At 35.3% G+C, this 18,424-nt stretch overlaps 1 protein-coding gene across 3 annotated transcripts in view; it reads left to right on the top strand.

Moving 5' to 3' along the window:
* LOC6046544 (protein Shroom) overlaps positions 1–18,424 on the top strand; it is a 402,522-nt gene that overhangs the window by 367,283 nt on the left and 16,815 nt on the right. For all 3 annotated transcript variants that reach the window (XM_038256568.1, XM_038256567.1, XM_038256569.1), the window contains one exon: positions 15,137–16,617. In XM_038256568.1, coding sequence (XP_038112496.1) covers positions 15,137–16,617 — 1,481 coding nt within the window. The remainder of the gene's footprint in view (positions 1–15,136; positions 16,618–18,424) is intronic.

Raw genomic sequence — 18,424 nt, 5'->3', positions numbered from 1 at the left:
CGAGGGACATAAACTTCGAAAAATATTTGCAACGGCCTTATTTAAAATAAGCAAACACAAAAGAGCGAGCCGCTTAAAGAGCCGATTCACAGAAAAGAGCCTTGGCTCACAAAAAAAGAACCGCGGTTTTTTTTTAAACTTCGGTCTTTTGAAAGAACCGGCCCAAGATGGCATGATTTTTGTTATAAATATGATTTATTGAATTTCCAAAAAAATGTAGTATTAAATTTGTTTTTGAGAATTGAAAATATTAAAACAAAAAACAAAAAAAGTTTTTTAGCAACATGAAAATATTTTTCACTTTACAACTGAATCAAAATTAAAGTATTACCGGAATACAAATTTGAGCATTTCAAATAGCATAATATTATTAAAAATCTCCTGAATAGTTTAGAGATTTTCTAAAAAAAAATAAATCCTTCTGTCCGAGTTACCAGATAAAATATCAGCTTCTCCAAATAAAATATCAGCTTTAGTTGAATTCTTGCAGAAATAAACGCAATTTTAAAATTAATATCAATTTTTCCTAAATTGGAGTTTGGATGCCATTCAATTACTCGAATATTTAGGTTCGAGTAGAAATCTTGACATAGAGACCGCCAAGATCTATGTTTTTCAGGACATCTTCTCTTTTAGTTTAAATTTTTTTATCGAATAATTTGTAAAAGTCAAGTGTGAAATAACTTATAAAATCACACGATTCTTAAAAAAACATTTTCATCAAAATTTTGAAAAAGAGCGAAAGAGCCGTTCAAAAGAGCGGTTTATCTTCCAATATTTACCGTTCTTGAACACAAGTCTTTGGCATCGATGAATTTCATCCAAGAGAGTTGATGTTTAGTATAACAAAAGTTCAGAACATTTAAAAAAAAACAAGAATACTAAAATTCAAAATAATTAAAAAATAACTCTGTAATAATTTTAATTAACTTCGAATCTTCAAAAAGCATTGCAAAGAAGAACTCTTTTTTTAGGACACTTTGAGTTTGATTATTTGTTCTATTTCGCGTGACGCTGCCAACCTTTAAAAATACCAAAACTTTAATTTTCAATCCAAATTTTCGAATATATTAATCAAAAGAATCACAAAATGCTTCAAACATTATTGCAGATATGCTACTGTCAAGAAATTCAAAATATCAATGAATCTATAGAAATTTTCTTTTTCGTAAAGTTTTACGTCTTTTTTGATCTATTTTCTCAACATCAAAAATGGGTTAACAGAATAAACAGGCATTATTTGATTAAAAATGCCTAAATAAACGTTATACAATATTTTCTGAATGGTTAACCATCGATTTTAAAAAGGTTTTTTTTCAATGAAAATGTTTTTTTTTGCATCCCTGTTTTATTTCATGGGAAATTTTGAAGGGGAGGTTACGAAGTTTTAAATCTAATTCGGATTGGACAAAATGCAAATAAAAAAGTAAGAAAATTGAAAAGAACAACATGGAACAAAGAAGTTATGTTATTGTAAACCAAAAGATCCTCAAAATGATTTGATGAAAAAATAGTTTCACAACATAAATAAAAAAGAAATAAGCAGTATAGGTATAACTTTTCATTACATTTAATGTATTTAATAAATTTTAGGGACTTGCGTACATTATAAAACTTTGATGTTATCGTACTCTTAATATAATTGGTTTAACAACGATCATATTATCAACCAATAAACATTACTCAATTACACATTGTTGAAAATAAAAGTCATTTGATCGTTAAAAAACTAATACCATCCTTTAACCTTTACTGTGACAATCACTACCCTCGGCCCTGATCGCCCACTCAAATCAACTGCAGCACATTTTGCCCATATAAAACAAGAAGGCTCACCACCGCTTACCGACGTCCCACAAAGCCTCCGCAACACACAGAAAAGAGAAGCTAATTTGTATGACGGAGGGGCGTTCGTAATTGAATTAGTTCCACACGCGAGACACATCTCAAAGTCGCAACGTTTGACTTCTATTGCAACAACATCAACCGTCTCAACCGTCTGAACCCGACTCGACTTAGAACTGTTCAACTCCACGAGTCACGACGAGTAGCCGCTTTATTTGAAAGTTGGGCTAGGTTAGGTTTTTCGTGTCCCCCCCACGCGTGAACCTCCACACGAACGGACAACGATTTTTTTTATATGGAAATAATAGGGCCCAACCTGGACGGGATTGAGCAACACGGGTTGTGTACTTGTTTTGAACACACACACTTCGAACTGACCCCGCAAGTGGCCACACCTCAAGTGAAACCATCGTCAAACGGCTTGTAAACAATCTCAAAAGGTTTTCACTTCTTTCGAGAGGCTTGAAACTCGTTCAAGAAGCGCGCACGCTGAATAGAGGTGTAAACGACAATGACCTTGGTAATGATCTTTGCGCGGGGCTCATTAAATCGTCCAAAAACTTGATCCCTCCGAAAAATTTGTATGGCTAATGAGGGGTCTTTGTGGTGTCGTGCCCAAAGAAGCTCCAAATTAAACCGTCATTATGCGCCTGGACACAACTTCATCCAAAAACTGGCGCAATACTAAATTAGCTTAAATTTGCGTCCGGAATTTCAAAGCCGTCATGAGTTTCACTTTTTAAACATAAAAGAGCAGCAGTTCACACGTCACGAGGCCCGATCCTCTTCTGTTGAATGATTCAACACGACGACGTCACGAAGAGGAGATGCTGTGTGAGGTCGCTCTGACAGATGGGTGCTGTTAGCTGTCTGTCCAGCCTGGAGAAGAGGTGCGTTTTTGATTGACGTGGAGACTTGAACAGAATAAAAAATGCGTTTTTTTAAACGGTTGGGTGCGTTCACTTAAGCGAACAAAAAGGAAAGTTTATTTTTTGTGCAATGATTGCACCGAGATGGACGTGATAGTGACCTTGGGTGACAGATGGTGAGATTAATAAAGTTGAGAAAGAAATTGCTTATCGTTTGGGAAAATAGCTTTAAAAAAAACTTGGGAGCAACTCAAAAATAAGTGGGTTCAATTTAAAAAAAAATGGAGGGCATTAGAAATGTTTCCGAAACAAGGCTTTTGTCCTTTATCAAACAAGGAAAATAAGTTTTTTTTATTGTTTTTCATTTTGGTCTTATTGGGCAAAATGTTGAAAAGCAACATGAAATTTGGTAAAAACCTACATAATTATTTGATAGAAGTTTAATTTTAATGTATAGTCCAGACTTGATTATACAATGCACTCGGAAAAAAATCACATCTGATTGAGAATGAAAAGAGAATCTTTGTTTCTGTCTTGTTTTTTGGTCGTTGAGCACAAGTAGGACCCCAACAATGCTCTAAAGTGATTTTGAATTTTAAATCCATGAATCCGAATCCATGAAACACATTCAGATAATCGAGCATGGGATAATCTAAATCTTTGAAAATTGAGTCTGGACTGTACAACTGATTTTAGAAATCTTGAACCTGAGCATGTTCTGACACTTTTTTCTTCAATATTTTTAATGGAAACTTTGAAATTTGAAATTTATTTTATATATTTTTCTGTCCACCCTCTATTTTTTGGAAACTAAAATTCATTTATTAAGAAAATTTTTGATTTCGACATGAAACCCAATTTGTCAAAATTAATTTCAAAGAACATTCACTAAATACATAAAATTATCATCATATTTTGTCCTGCAAAAAACTGCAAAACATGTTAAATTGAAAGAACAAAAAAAATGGTTACATTTTATAACACAAATGGTTTTAGTCAAAACTGTCCAATTTCAAAAATTAATGAAATGTCTTGATGAAATTGAATGAAATGAATTTGCACGATACACATTTTTTACATATTTTTTAAGGTAAAATTTCAAATTTCTATCTGAAATAAAAAAAATGTGGAAATTTACCAATCTTAATACTCTTAAAATATCACGATTTTCTCATTTAAAACTTTGGATAACAGACTGCACTGCCTCTGATCGCATAAATGTCCCATATGCATTGTCATCGCTTTTGAGTTATTGATGCAGTTTTGTTCAAAATTGTGTGATCTTTTAGAAATGCCTTTAACATCCAGTACTTTGTTCTAGAAATCAGGAGGAATACAGTTTTTTTGAGAAAACTTAACACGTAGCCTTATATGTGGGACAAACTTCAAATGCGTTTTTCTCAGCTTGCTCTTTTTGCATATGGGACATTTATGCGGACATGGGCAGTGCATTTTTTGGACAATTTTACAATAAAAAAAAATATTTTTCAGTTTTAAAGTTTCAGAATAACATAGTATCTTCAAATTCAAAGGCATTTTCAGTAGAATTAATTTCTTAGTAAATAATGCAACAAATTTGGTTTTCAAGAGCAACAACAATTTTATATTTTCATGAAAAAAATTGTGACTTTTGTTTTAGTAAATCTGGAAACTGTATGTACTCAAATCTATAAAAATAACAAAAAGTTTTAAAAAATGGTTTCAAACACATTCAATTTGAATTATAAAATAGTAATTTATGCATCAAGTTGCAAAAAGAAGATTTTTTCAGCACGAGTTGAAGATTTATCCGACGAGTTTTACCGAGTTGGATAAATACGACGAGTGCTTAAAAAATCAAGTTTTGCAACGAGTTGCTTACAACATTATTTGCAATTCCGAAAAATGCTTCTAGAATGAAAGTTTATGTTAAACATTCATGGGTTTAGTAAATTCATCGATCAAAACAAAAAATATCAAAAAATGTTACTTTTCGATACTAGGTTTGAAAAGTTCAACTTTTCAGCACCCATTACAGGTATTGAAAGGTATTGATTTTCTATTCTGTTATTTTTGGTAGGGAAAAGTAGGCCGTTTCGGTTCTCCAGAAGGACAGGAAAAGTTGACAGTTTCACAGCGGAATTGCAAAAAACTACATTTTGTACATCATAATTTTACAAATAATCAAAATATATTTTAACTGGTTCAAACATACCAAAAACGATTGCAGTCACTCCACATACTCCTAACTAAGAGTTTTACAAAATAGCAATTCCATTGAAAAAATAGCAGAAGAGCAGAAAAATGGAAAAGCTTCAAAATCATGTTTATATTCTAATGAAAATGCTTTTTTATTTTAAAATACCATCATATTTAAAGAAAAAAATTCTAATGAAAAAATATATGTCATACTTTCACTTGTCACGATTTAATTTTTTGCCTATGGAGCAATTCTCTACGAAATCGGTCTTTTTTCTTCAATTTTAATTTTTGTATTTTTTAATCCGGCTGAAACTTTTTTGGTGCCTTTGGTATGCCCAAAGAAGCCATTTTGCATCATTAGTTTGTCCATATAATTTTCCATACAAATTCGGCAGCTGTCCATACAAAAATGATGTATGAAAATTCAAAAATCTGTATCTTTTGAAGGAATTTTTGATCGATTTGGTGTCTTCGGCAAAGTTGTAGGTATGGATACGGACTACACTGGAAAAAATAATACACGGTAAAAAAATTTGGTGATTTTTATTTAACTTTATCACTAAAACTTGATTTACAAAAAACACTATTTTTAATTTTTATTTTTTGATATGTTTTAGAAGACATAAAATGCCAACTTTTCAGAAATTTCCAGGTTGTGCAAAAAATCATTGACCGAGTTATGAATTTTTTAATCAATACTGATTTTTTCAAAAAATCGAAATTTTGGTCGTAAAAATTTTTCAACTTCATATTTCGATGTAAAATCAAATTTGCAATCAAAAAGTACTTTAGTAAAATTTTGATAAAGTGCACCGTTTTCAAGTTATAGCCATATTTAAGTGACTTTTTTGAAAATAGTCGCAGTTTTTCATTTTTTTAAATTAGTGCACATGTTTGCCCAGTTTTGAAAAAAATATTTTTGAAAAGCTGAGAAAATTCTCTATATTTTGCTTATTCGGACTATGTTGATACGACCTTTAGTTGCTGAGATATTGCAATGCAAAGGTTTAAAAACAGGAAAATTGATGTTTTCTAAGTTTCACCCAAACAACCCACCATTTTCTATCGTCAATATCTCAGCAACTAATGGTCCGATTTTCAATGTTAATATATGAAACAATTGTGAAATTTTCCGATCTTTTCGAAAAAATATTTTGGAATTTTCAAATCAAGACAAACATTTTAAAAGGGCGTAATATTGAATGTTTGGCCTTTGTGAAATGTTAGTCTTGATTTGAAAATTCCAAAAATATTTTTCGAAGAGATCGGAAAATTTCACAAATGTTTCATATATTAACATTGAAAATCGGACCATTAGTTGCTGAGATATTGACGATAGAAAATGGTGGGTTGTTTGGGTGAAACTTAGAAAACATCAATTTTCCTGTTTTTAAACCTTGCATTGCAATATCTCAGCAACTAAAGGTCGTATCAACAAAGTCCAAATAAGCAAAATATAGAGAATTTTCAAAAATATTTTTTCAAAACTGGGCAAACATGTGCACTAATTTAAAAATGAAAACTGCGACTATTTTCAAAAAGTCACTTAAATATGGCTATAACTTGAAAACGGTGCACTTTATCAAAATTTCAGTAAAGTACTTTTGATTGCAAATTTGATTTTACATCGAAAATGAAGTTGAAAATTTTACGACCAAAATTTCGATTTTTGAAAAATCAGTATTGATTAAAAATTCATAACTCGGTCAGTGATTTTTGCACAACCTGAAATTTCTGAAAAGTTGGCATTTTATGCCTTCTAAAACATATCAAAAAAAAAAAATTAAAAATAGTGTTTTTTGTAAATCAAGTTTTAGTGATAAAAAAATAAAAAATCACCAAATTTTTTTACGGTGTATTATTTTTTCCAGTGTAGTCCGTATCCATACCTACAACTTTGCCGAAGACACCAAATCGATCAAAAATTCCTTCAAAAGATACAGATTTTTGAATTTTCATACATCATTTTGTATGGACAGCTGCCGAATTTGTATGGAAAATTATATGGACAAACTAATGATGCAAAATGGCTTCTTTGGGCATACCGAAGGCACCAAAAAAGTTTCAGTCGGATTAAAAAATACAAAAAAAATCGAATGACCGAAATCCTAGAGAACTGCTCTATGAATAATAATATTCAATTTAATTAATTAATTCCAATCTAATACAGTCCTGACTCCTGAGCATGCCAAAAGTAGCTTTTCTGTCGACCTTACTATTTTTAGAACCTTCATTTGGACATTATCTTGCTATTTCACTAGTAAAAGTAGTACTTTTTTAACAAAAAACTTCATTCCAAGACTATTTTGTCCAGAGCAGCAAAACACTGCCTCCAAACGGCCTGTTTCATAATTGTGGGATGTTATTGTGCCTCCCACAATTGTGGAACACCTAAATTTAACTAGTTATCAAACCATGTATCACTAAGCTTGAGTTTTATTGGTTTCAGTGTGTGAAGTCATTATTTGGTAATAAATATGTACTCCTGGAGAAATCCAAAGTTTGTTTACATTCGTAAGAAAAAAGTGTTCCGAATTTGTGGATTTCAAGGGTCAAAGTAATTATTCAAAAACTTCATATGAAAGTTAAAATATTCAGATGTTGGATACAGCATTCGAAAGATCGCAAGAAAACCTTTCAATTGAAGGTAAAAGCGAATCATTAAGTTCAATTATCGATTTGCTATGATTTTTTGAACATTGGCCGATCTGGAAACCGTTCCGAATATGTGGGATGACTGTAATTAAGAATTTTTAAATCCAAAATGGCTGTGATGAAACATTGAAAGAATGTATTTGTTTGTTTAAAAGGAAATCAATCATTCAATTTGACTTAAAAAGGGGTAGCAAAACTCGAGTTTAATGTTAAAAACAAGAAAAAAACTAACTTAATCCACCTATGTGGTTGGTGCCTTCCTCACTTTTTACCAACATTTGGTGATATGATGGGTTTGGACACAAATTCTATCTATTTCTCAATAATAAAAAAATTACACAAATGTCACTTAAGCGGTCAAAACTTGAAACTGAGCGTTGCCAGATCTTCAATGTTTTGGACTCATTGGAAAGGTCTTTCGATTACCTAAACAACGATGGGTCGGATGATGGATCCGGACATAGTTTACATACATTTAAGTGAGATCCGGCTTCAAAAAAGATCAAAATTATCACTTAAGTGGTCATAACTTGAGACATGGTTGCCAGATCTTCAATGTTTTGGACTCGTTGGAAAGGTTTTTTGATTACATAACCAACGATGGGTCGGATAATGGATCCGGACATAGTTAACATACATTTAAGTGAGATCCGGCTTCAAAAATGTATATAAATATCACTTAAGTGGTCATATCTCGAGACAGGGTTGCCAGATCTTCAATGTTTTGTACTCATTTGAAAGGTCTTTTGATAACCTAACCAACGATGGGTCGGATAATGGATCCGGACATAGTTTACATACATTTAAGTGAGATCCGGCTTCAAAAATGTACATAAATATCACTTAAGTGGTCATATCTCGAGACAGGGTTGCCAGATCTTCAATGTTTTGGACTCATTGGAAAGGTCTTTTGATTATCTAACTAATGATGGGTCGGATGATGGATCCGGACATAGTTTACATACATTTAAGTGAGATCCGGCTTCAAAAAAGATCATAATTATCACTTAAGTGGTCATAACTTGAGACAGGGTTGCCAGATCTTCAATGTTTTGTACTCATTTGAAAGGTCTTTTGATAACCTCACCAACGATGGGTCGGATAATGGATCCGGACATAGTTTACATACATTTAAGTGAGATCCGGCTTCAAAAATGTACATAAATATCACTTAAGTGGTCATATCTCGAGACAGGGTTGCCAGATCTTCAATGTTTTCGACTCATTTGAAAGGTCTTTCGATTACCTAACCAACGATGGGTCGGATGATGGATCCGGACATAGTTTACATACATTTAAGTGAGATCCGGCTTCAAAAAAGATCATAATTATCATAAAAGTGGTCATAATTTGAGACAGGGTTGCCAGATCTTCAATGTTTTGTACTCATTTGAAAGGTCTTTTGATAACCTAACCAACGATGGGTCGGATAATGGATCCGGACATAGTTTACATACATTTAAGTGAGATCCGGCTTCAAAAATGTACATAAATATCACTTAAGTGGTCATATCTCGAGACAGGGTTGCCAGATCTTCAATGTTTTGGACTCATTGGAAAGGTCTTTTGATTATCTAACCAATGATGGGTCGGATGATGGATCCGGACATAGTTTACATACATTTAAGTGAGATCCGGCTTCAAAAATGTACATAAATATCACTTAAGTGGTCATATCTCGAGACAGGGTTGCCAGATCTTCAATGTTTTCGACTCATTGGAAAGGTCTTTTGATTATCTAACCAACGATGGGTCGGATGATGGATCCGGACATAGTTTACATACATTTAAGTGAGATCCGGCTTCAAAAAAGATCATAATTATCACTTAAGTGGTCATAACTTGAGACAGGGTTGCCAGATCTTCAATGTTTTGTACTCATTTGAAAGGTCTTTTGATAACCTCACCAACGATGGGTCGGATAATGGATCCGGACATAGTTTACATACATTTAAGTGAGATCCGGCTTTAAAAATGTACATAAATTTCACTTAAGTGGTCATATCTCGAGACAGGGTTGCCAGATCTTCAATTCGTTGGACTCATTGGAAAGGTCTTTCGATTACCTAACCAACGATGGGTTGGGTGTTGAATCCGGACATAGTTTTCATATAGATAAGTGAGATCCGGCATCAAAATTCCAGCACTCGATTCGCAACTCTGACACTTTTTTATACGTAACTTTTGAACTACTTATCGGATCTTCAAACAATTCAATAGTGCAGTATGGGGCACCAAACCGAATCGAATGCAACTTGTTTGACTCAAATCGGATCAGCCAGTGCCGAGAAAACTTGGCAAGAATTTTGAGTACCAAGGGGAATACGCACACACATACACACACACACACAGACATTTGTTCAGTTTTCGATTCTGAGTCGATAGGTATACATGAATATAGGTCTTTGACCTGTTTTTCAAAAGTTCATTTTTAGAGCAGGATTATAGCCTTACCTCAGTGAGGAAGGCAAAAATACAAAAATTAAAATTTTGGTTTTTTGTTAGATTATCCAAAGTCTCAGGCAAAACTTCGGATAATCAATTCTTCTGGTAATCCAGGCTTCGGATAGTCGAGTCTGGACTGCATAACACTAAAGATAAATTTCCTACTTTTAAAACTTAAATTGCCCCTAATCCCTCATTAGTCGCGTCAATTCCACCAATTCAACATCCACGTTTCGCACTTCCAAATTTGTCCAATTTCCACATTCCTCAGACGTACGCTGCATCGTGCTAAAAAAGCCCCGCGTCGCGACACACGTCACCCCAAAAACAAAAACCGGTAGCTCAAACGAACCCACCATAATCGATCACAATTCGGTAATTAAAAAAACATGCCGCCACTCGAACCCACACACACAAACACTGAGCCAAACAATCAATTCGATTCAACACCCCCTCCTTCTCGTGACCAGCAAAAAAAGCATCTGTTTTCGCACAAATTCAGCGAAATAAGAAAGTGATATTTATCCGTTCGCCACCCCGACCGCAGCAGTCTCAAAACGTAAACAAACACCACCCAGTCAGTCATTATTTAATTTTGGTTAGCCGCCTCAAAGCTGTACTATTACGGCGGCGCGAGTTGGTTTCGACTCTTTCGCGAAACTCTCTTTCATGACATATTCGCGAAACGATTGGCGAGAAAGAGAAGGGAGGAAAAAACTAGATAATAAAACAAACAACTGATTTGAATTGTTAATTAGGTTTGGGCACCCCGTAACCGTTTATCAAACTTATGACGAGGTGGTCTTTAGGGCAAATGACTCATTGGGCCAAACGGAGGAAGCGCCGTAAAGTAGGCAGTGAACGCGTGAAACCTATGAAACGCCTTGCGGTAGGCAACCATCTTAGCGATGGGCAGTGCTTCCAGTTGTTCAGTTCACATCTCGAACATTTGAGTTGGAAATTTATTCCTCGCTGAGTTGTGTAACATCGATTTCGAATTCCAAACTAAACGAACCCCAAAACATACAGTTTAAAACCACAACTCAATCGGGAATTAATTTCTCATTCCAGGTGGGTAAACTCTTTCTTCCCCTGTTTCTTTCTGTCCATTTCACCTGCCCAAGTTGAAACGATTAATTCACGGCAGGTTCGCTCCACCACAAAAAAAAATCTACTCTGGTCCGTTAAGCTATGCGTCATACCGTGTTTTGGTCGAACTTCTTTTTTTCTCATTCAGTTCAGTTGATCAGCGTTTCCCTTCTGCGCTTCCTCGTAATCACCTTAGGGAGATTGTTAGGGATCGAGGGGTTACTCAATGGAAACCATTTTTGGCCTACGAAATTTCAATGTTGACTTCACTATTAATTTCTGAAGTAAGTAATACATTTCTACAAATTTACTTAAGACAATTAAATTTCATTAAACTCTCATTGAGGTACCCCCCCGGCACGGGAAGCCGATAAATCATTCATTAACGCACGTTTTAAGTTGCAGAAAATGAAGCCCAAAATGGAGCAGAAGCTTCAGATGGACAGCAATATAATGTGGACGGACAACAAACCATAACAACAAGTGGAAAGTCGGAACAGTTTTGGGGAAGGAAGCAAAGGCACAATTTGGGAGCGTTTCTTCTTCTTCTTGTCGCAATCAAAGCGCCCAAATCAGAATGTAATAAAATTTCACGAGGGATGAAGTAGGGGTGCTTAAAAAATAACTAGTAAAAGATTATAAATAAACCTGGAACATGTATCATTTTTTGGTAATTGTCTACTTAACAACTTTGTAGAAAAAAAAACCCTGCAAAGTTACAATCTCGGTTACAATAGAAATTTCAAAATCTGCGTTTTTTTTTTATTTCTATGAATGTTTAGGTCAAAATTGGTGGCGTTGGGATACTTTAATGTTTTATTTTGTAATTGAACAGGTTGAATTAAAATAATTTGTAACATTTTGTCATGGATCAACTATCCTAACCTCTGAAGTAACATCGGGTAATTCGATTTCGAATAATAAAATTTGGAATAATAAATTTTTGAATCGATCCTTTGGATAATCGACAACGGGACTGTATTTGTTTTCCATCTAGTTTCATATCTTTAAATTTTATTATAACTTAATAAAACTACATTAAGAAATTTGATAACATTACATTACAATCAACGGTAGATGTTTTTTTCAGTTGAATAATAAAGTTTTATCGCAAAAAAATTATCCTCCCATTACTATAAAAAATCATATGAAAACAATCAAATATGAAATTCTATTTTTGGTAATGAAAACATATCATTTACATGAGTGATAGAAAAAAAAACTATCATTTGATGATTCCTGCACCAAAATATTCGACCGTCACTATAATTTGTATCTTTTATCTCGTGATTGACAGCATGAGCATTCTCTCCCTAGCACTCCTTCTCTTTTCCTCGTCCACGAACACTCGTCGAAGATTGTTTTGTTATCTCCGAAAACAGCAATGAAAGAGCGCGAGAAAGGGACTGGGAACCGACCACGCAATACGTCCCGTTAAACTGCGCTAGAAAATTTTGTTTTGAAACGGCTTGTGTGGCTACGCTCTATTGAGGAGAAATGACTGTGAGCGCATGAATAAAGGAAATAAAGAGAATGTCACACAGGATTGTGTAAACATGAGATGGAGACGGGCAATTATTTTTTGAGAATCTCGCGACGGAAAGAAGGACAGAGAAAAAAAAGAGAGATTGTGGCCATGATAATTGTAGTCGCTGAGAGTTGAAAGTTTGATATTTTCTAACCCTGATCTTTAAAATTTTTGAGAACAATATTTAAACCATTTTGTATTTTTTTTTTTTTTTTGCAATATCGTTTTTATTATTTTTCTTTGTTAATTTTCGAAATGATTGTTAAAAGTCTAACTAAAACTCGTTTTACACCACATTTTTATTAATATAATTATACAGTAATAAAATTGTCAACAATATTTGTTTAACAGTTAAAATGATATTTAAGGTGATATCCTTATTTTCATAAAATCAATTTTATTTTTTTGATTTGCATGATTCAGTTCAAAATTAATTTAACGGAATGGTCAAAGAGAAAAAGAAAAATGATTATTATTTAAAATTAAAGATATAAAATTATTGTTCCATACATTTTTGTAATTAATTACAGTATGTAAAAAAAGTATTTACACCCCTTGGGCACTATGCACATTTTGTGATGAAACATGTAAAAAAATTAAAGTTTGTCAGGAACCTAGTACTACGTTTTGTTCAGAAACTCATGCCAAACATTTTGCTACAAAAACTCATGAAAAGATGATTTCTATAAAAGTTATATAACAAATACTATTACGAAAATAAAGGTGCAAAAAGTTTGTACACCTTTCGAAAAATTAACATAAATAATGTTATTTGTTGACAAATCACCATAAATCCAGTCTCCCAACTCCAAATAGGCATCCTTGACTGATTAAAAGAATTTGGATTGAATATAAAGTTTACTAACTACTTAGTATAAAAGTTTATATAACTCTGAAATTCTATATAAAACTTATCTAAACTTAATTTTGCAAACTTTTAATTCAACTAAATGTCAATATATTACCATATAATTGCTAAACAAACATTTTGGAGTGGGTATAACACCGTTTTGGGGGTATTTGTATCGATAGAATAGATTTTTCGTTGGAATTTCGAACCAACCCGGAATTACGTCGTAGGAAAATCCGCCGGCATTCGAACCGGTCCACGATTCACAAGTTAACCTATGTGGAATCGGAAAGGGCATAAAATTTCCGATCTTTTGATACCCAAACATCTAGGTTTTCTTTAAAACCTACGTTTTTAAATACCTAAGCAAAAACGTTGTTATGGTTTCGTTTGAGCAACCTGCCAAAATGTATGGAATTTCGTAATTTTTGTTCTCGTGGATCAAACTTACTTTTTGCCCAGGTATTTAAAAACGTAGGTTTTAAAGAAAACGTAGATGTTTGGGTATCAAAAGATCGGAAATTTTATGCCCTTTCCGATTCCACACAGGTTGACTTGTGAATCGTGGACCGGTTCGGATGCCGGCGGATTTTCCTACGACGTAATTCCGGGTTGGTACGAAATTCCAACGAAAAATCTATTCTATCGATACAAATACCCCCAAAACGGTGTTATACCCACTCCAAAATGTTTATTTAGCAATTATATGGTAATATATTGACATTTAGTTGAATTAAAAGTTTGCAAAATTATATTTAGATAAGTTTTATATAGAATTTCCAGAGTTATATAAACTTTTATACTAAGTAGTTAGTAAACTTTATATTCAATCCAAATTATTTTTTTAATCAGTCAAGGATGCCTATTTGGAGTTGGGAGACTGGATTTATGGTGATTTGTCAACAAATAACATTATTTATGTTAATTTTTTGATAGGTGTACATACTTTTTTTGCGCCTTTTTTATTTTCGTAATAGTATTTGTTATATAACTTTTTATAGAAATCATCTTTCCATGAGCTTTTTGTAGCAAAATGTTTGGCATGAGTTTTTGAACAAAACGTAGTACTAGGTTCCTGTCAAACTTTAAATTTTTTACATGTTTCATCACAAAATGTGCATAGTGCCCAAGGGGTGTAAATACTTTTTTTACATACTGTATTTTTCTAGTTTAAAATGTCTTTGACATTATAAATAAATAGTTTAGAATTGATATCGAATCAAAAGATCAATCAATTAGACAACGATCTTCAAACTTGACCTACTGGAAACGTGTTTAACGCACAAACTCGTGTACCTAAACCTTCCAAGTCCAATCCAAGGGCACATTCCGTATCGTAGCGTATCTCCTGCTCCCAAAACAAAAATGCAAATGACATGATTCAGCAGAGCGACCAAACCAGACAAAACTAACCAACTTCTCGCAAGAGAGCGAGACACCTCTAGATCCAACTGAGTCATCGCACCGCTGGGTCCGCGTCGCGTCGTCGTCGACGAGCCCCCCCATTTATTAATCACCAACCAGTCTTCCAGGCCGGACCAATGTTCGGTTCTCAGGTCAGGCGCCCTCCGAGACTTGCTACGCTTGGCTTAACTCTTTTTTTTTTTGCCCAAATCTGATTAAATTGTTTGTTATTAATGTAATTTTTTCTTGTTTTCTTCGTTTTTTTTGCAGGAGTAACTCCAAGGCGTCGTACCTGCCGCGCCAGCAACCGCGGGACAAGCTCCACTCGGATCCGGACCACGGCAGCTACAAGCTCACGCTGACGTCCAACGAGGACAGCATCAACCACCACAGCGACGTCTTCCCGGAGGAGATTATCGCGACGCCGACCAAGTGCAACCTGCCGGACGTGCTGCCGCCCGGGGTCAAGTACTCGCTGTACTCGAACAACAACAATAACAACAACAATAATAGCAGTAGCAATGGCAAGATGGGGAAGCAGTTGCCACCGCCGAAAACGGTTCCCCACAGCGCGCCAATAATCTCCGCCAATAGCTTGAAGTCGATGTTTAATTTTACGCCGCAGCAGCCCCAGCAAAACCAGGTCACACCTCCGAGTGCCTCCTCGCCGGTGACCCCACCGCCGGCCTATTCTACAGTGGCCGGTGGCGCGTCCAGTCAGCCCGGAAGCCCCACGAACCACCAGCAGCAGCAGCAGCAGCAGGCAATCAGCCCCAAATACACCTCCCAGTCTACGTTCGATCTGAAGAAGACGCAAATTCTCGACTCCAAGTATCTGAGCCAGAGCCCGGCCCAGATTGGGCTGCCGCCGATTCCACCACTACCAACAGCGCCGAACGAGTCGATCAATAATACCAATTATCTCAATCAGCACCACAGCGCCAGCAATAGCTGCAGCACCAACTCCAACCAACAAACTGTAAATAATTGTAATGAATTTTCTGAAAAAGCCGATAACTTGGAGCTGAGCACGGCGTCCAACACCAGCACAAGCACCGTTGAGCCTGCCGAATCAAACTACCACAACACAACACAACCGCAGCAGCAACAGTCTTCACCACCACCATACTCCGAATTGGGCGACTCCACGTTGGTGGTGGCTCCCAAAGAGGAAGAAGATCGGCCGACGAGCAGTAGCAGCAGCACCTCGACCAGTGCGGAAGCAAACCAGCACCAACACCAACAGTCGGAGACCACGTGCAGTATCGGCGTCGATTCTACCGTCACCACCCCCGTACTAGAGTGCGTCACCAAGGAGATTACCCTGGACGAGCGGCCCTCCTCGCCGCCCAAACTCCAACGAACGGAGATCGTCCTCCGCGTAGCAGCTCCCACCACGGAAGCATCCTCGCAAACCGACGACGACCTGGAAGCAGCAGCGTCCACCTCCCCAAGTCCCCGCTCCCCACGCTCCCCACCCGCAACCCTCTCGCTCGGCATCTCCGAGCTCGTCCTCGACCAGGGTAACGTCACCCGTCACTCGGTGGCGACCTCAACGCCCGGTTCGCCCACCGGATCACCGCGCTCACCGCCCAGCACACCGACCGCCAACTGCGGCGCCAAGAACTTCTTCAGCAAGGCATGTACGGCCGCCCCGCGCAAGGTGCACCCCGAAGAAATTGACTGTGATAAGCTGTCGCACGATCTGATCCTGCAGCTGTCGCCGTCCGACAAGCTGCACACCATACTGGGTGAGTAGTAGTGATTGTGAGTGAGTGTGTGGTAGAACGTTTGGAGGTTGTTTGTTTTTTTTTTTGCTAGAAAAATTAGTGTGATAAAGCTCGATCAATTTATCCACAGTTATGCTACCATTCGAAAAATTACGTGACCTATTTGAAAGCAATACAAAAAGTAATTATACGGAGGCTAGCTGTGAGGGGTGTACCCCTGATCGGGCCAGATGAGAGCCCTAGTGAAACCCACTTTATTGAACGCATGATATCTTAGCTATGGTTTAGTCACGGAGTTCCATGGAAGAGACTGAAGCTAGTTTTCGTGATGCACACAAGTTTTGTGATTTAAAGCTTTTCTTACTAGTTTTGTTTTCTAGAGAACCATAAAATGAAAAGTTTACAACAATGGGCGGTACAACTGCATGAAATATAATTTGAAATTTTCTAGGAGTCGTTCATGAAAACAAATAAACCAGAAAAACCTCTTTTGTCTCATAGAACAGCTAAAACTGAACAGTTCAAGGAGCTATTACACCACGGCAAAAAAAAAAACAAACAACTTGCACATTTTGTTTGCAGAAATGTCAGACTGCACACATTTTTCCTTGTTTGCGAGTTTGGCAAACAGTCAAAAAGTGCGAGTTTGTTTTTTTGTCGTAGTACAATAGCTCTTTCATTACCCTGAATAAGGGAGACAGAACACCTGATTCATAGGAGGTTAATAATCGTACAAAAAAATAATTAAATTTACTATTTTCAATTTAGAAATGTAAACGATTCAGAAACACATAAATTTCAATAAAAAAAGTTAGAATGTTTAACGACCACCCTGCTTGTTTCAGGATAAATTTTAACGTACTGATGCCAGTCTAATCATTTTTATTTCTCACTTAAATTATTTTTGTTCTATTTTGAAATTTTAAGTTTAAATATTTTCTTCGAAACAGTTAACATTTGAAGTAAAAGTTTTCACTCCGTTTTGACTGTAATCCCTCCACCACTTTTTAAAACCAAATATTAGGCATCTGAAAATAAAGTCGAGACTTTTTTTTAAAAAAAAAGGTCATATAATCCTTTCAAAAGAGAAAAAGAAGTGTATATGTAATATTTTAAATCTAGTACACTGAAAAGGTGAAAATGCTTATCTGTATTGACAATTCAAATAACTACAGTTCAGACTCGATTCTCCAAAGGCCTCGGACAATTTTCACATCGGATAATATAATCTTCGGAAAACCATTCACGAAAAAACTTTTTTTTTCGTTGTCTTATTTTTTATGATCGACCTTAAGTTATCACCCATAAACTATTCTAATGCATTTTTCAATTTAAAAGGCAATCAAATATTCAAATTTGACTAAATTGGGGTCACAAAACTCAAATTTGATGTTTGACAATATATTTTTTGTCATGTTTCTATTATTCTAAGTCCCATGACCCATACAAAACTTCGGATAATCGAGGCTTTGGAAAATCAAGTCTGGACTGTATGACATTTTATTTTTTCTGATTTGTTTATTTTGGTTATGAAAAATTAAAATATTTCTGAATTATTTGTTTAAACTGTGGTTGAAATTATAGTTTTTTTACAGAAAATGCTTCAACTTCAAAAAAAAAGTCTGTTACACACATCCTGAAAAAGTTGTACTTGAAACATAAATGCAAAAACCAGATATTTTCAGAAAGGCGTTTTTATCGTACTTTTTACTAGAGCTATTCTCCTCTAAAAAAATATATTTTCACACGAATTTGACTACACTGAAATAAAAAAAAAGTACAATATTCATATATTCAAGGATTTTTGCCTCCTTTCCAAATTACTAGA

Source organism: Culex quinquefasciatus, chromosome 2 (assembly GCF_015732765.1).
Source record: "Culex quinquefasciatus strain JHB chromosome 2, VPISU_Cqui_1.0_pri_paternal, whole genome shotgun sequence".
Taxonomy (NCBI): Eukaryota; Metazoa; Arthropoda; class Insecta; order Diptera; family Culicidae; genus Culex; species Culex quinquefasciatus.
This window is presented reverse-complemented; position numbering and strand designations above follow the sequence as displayed.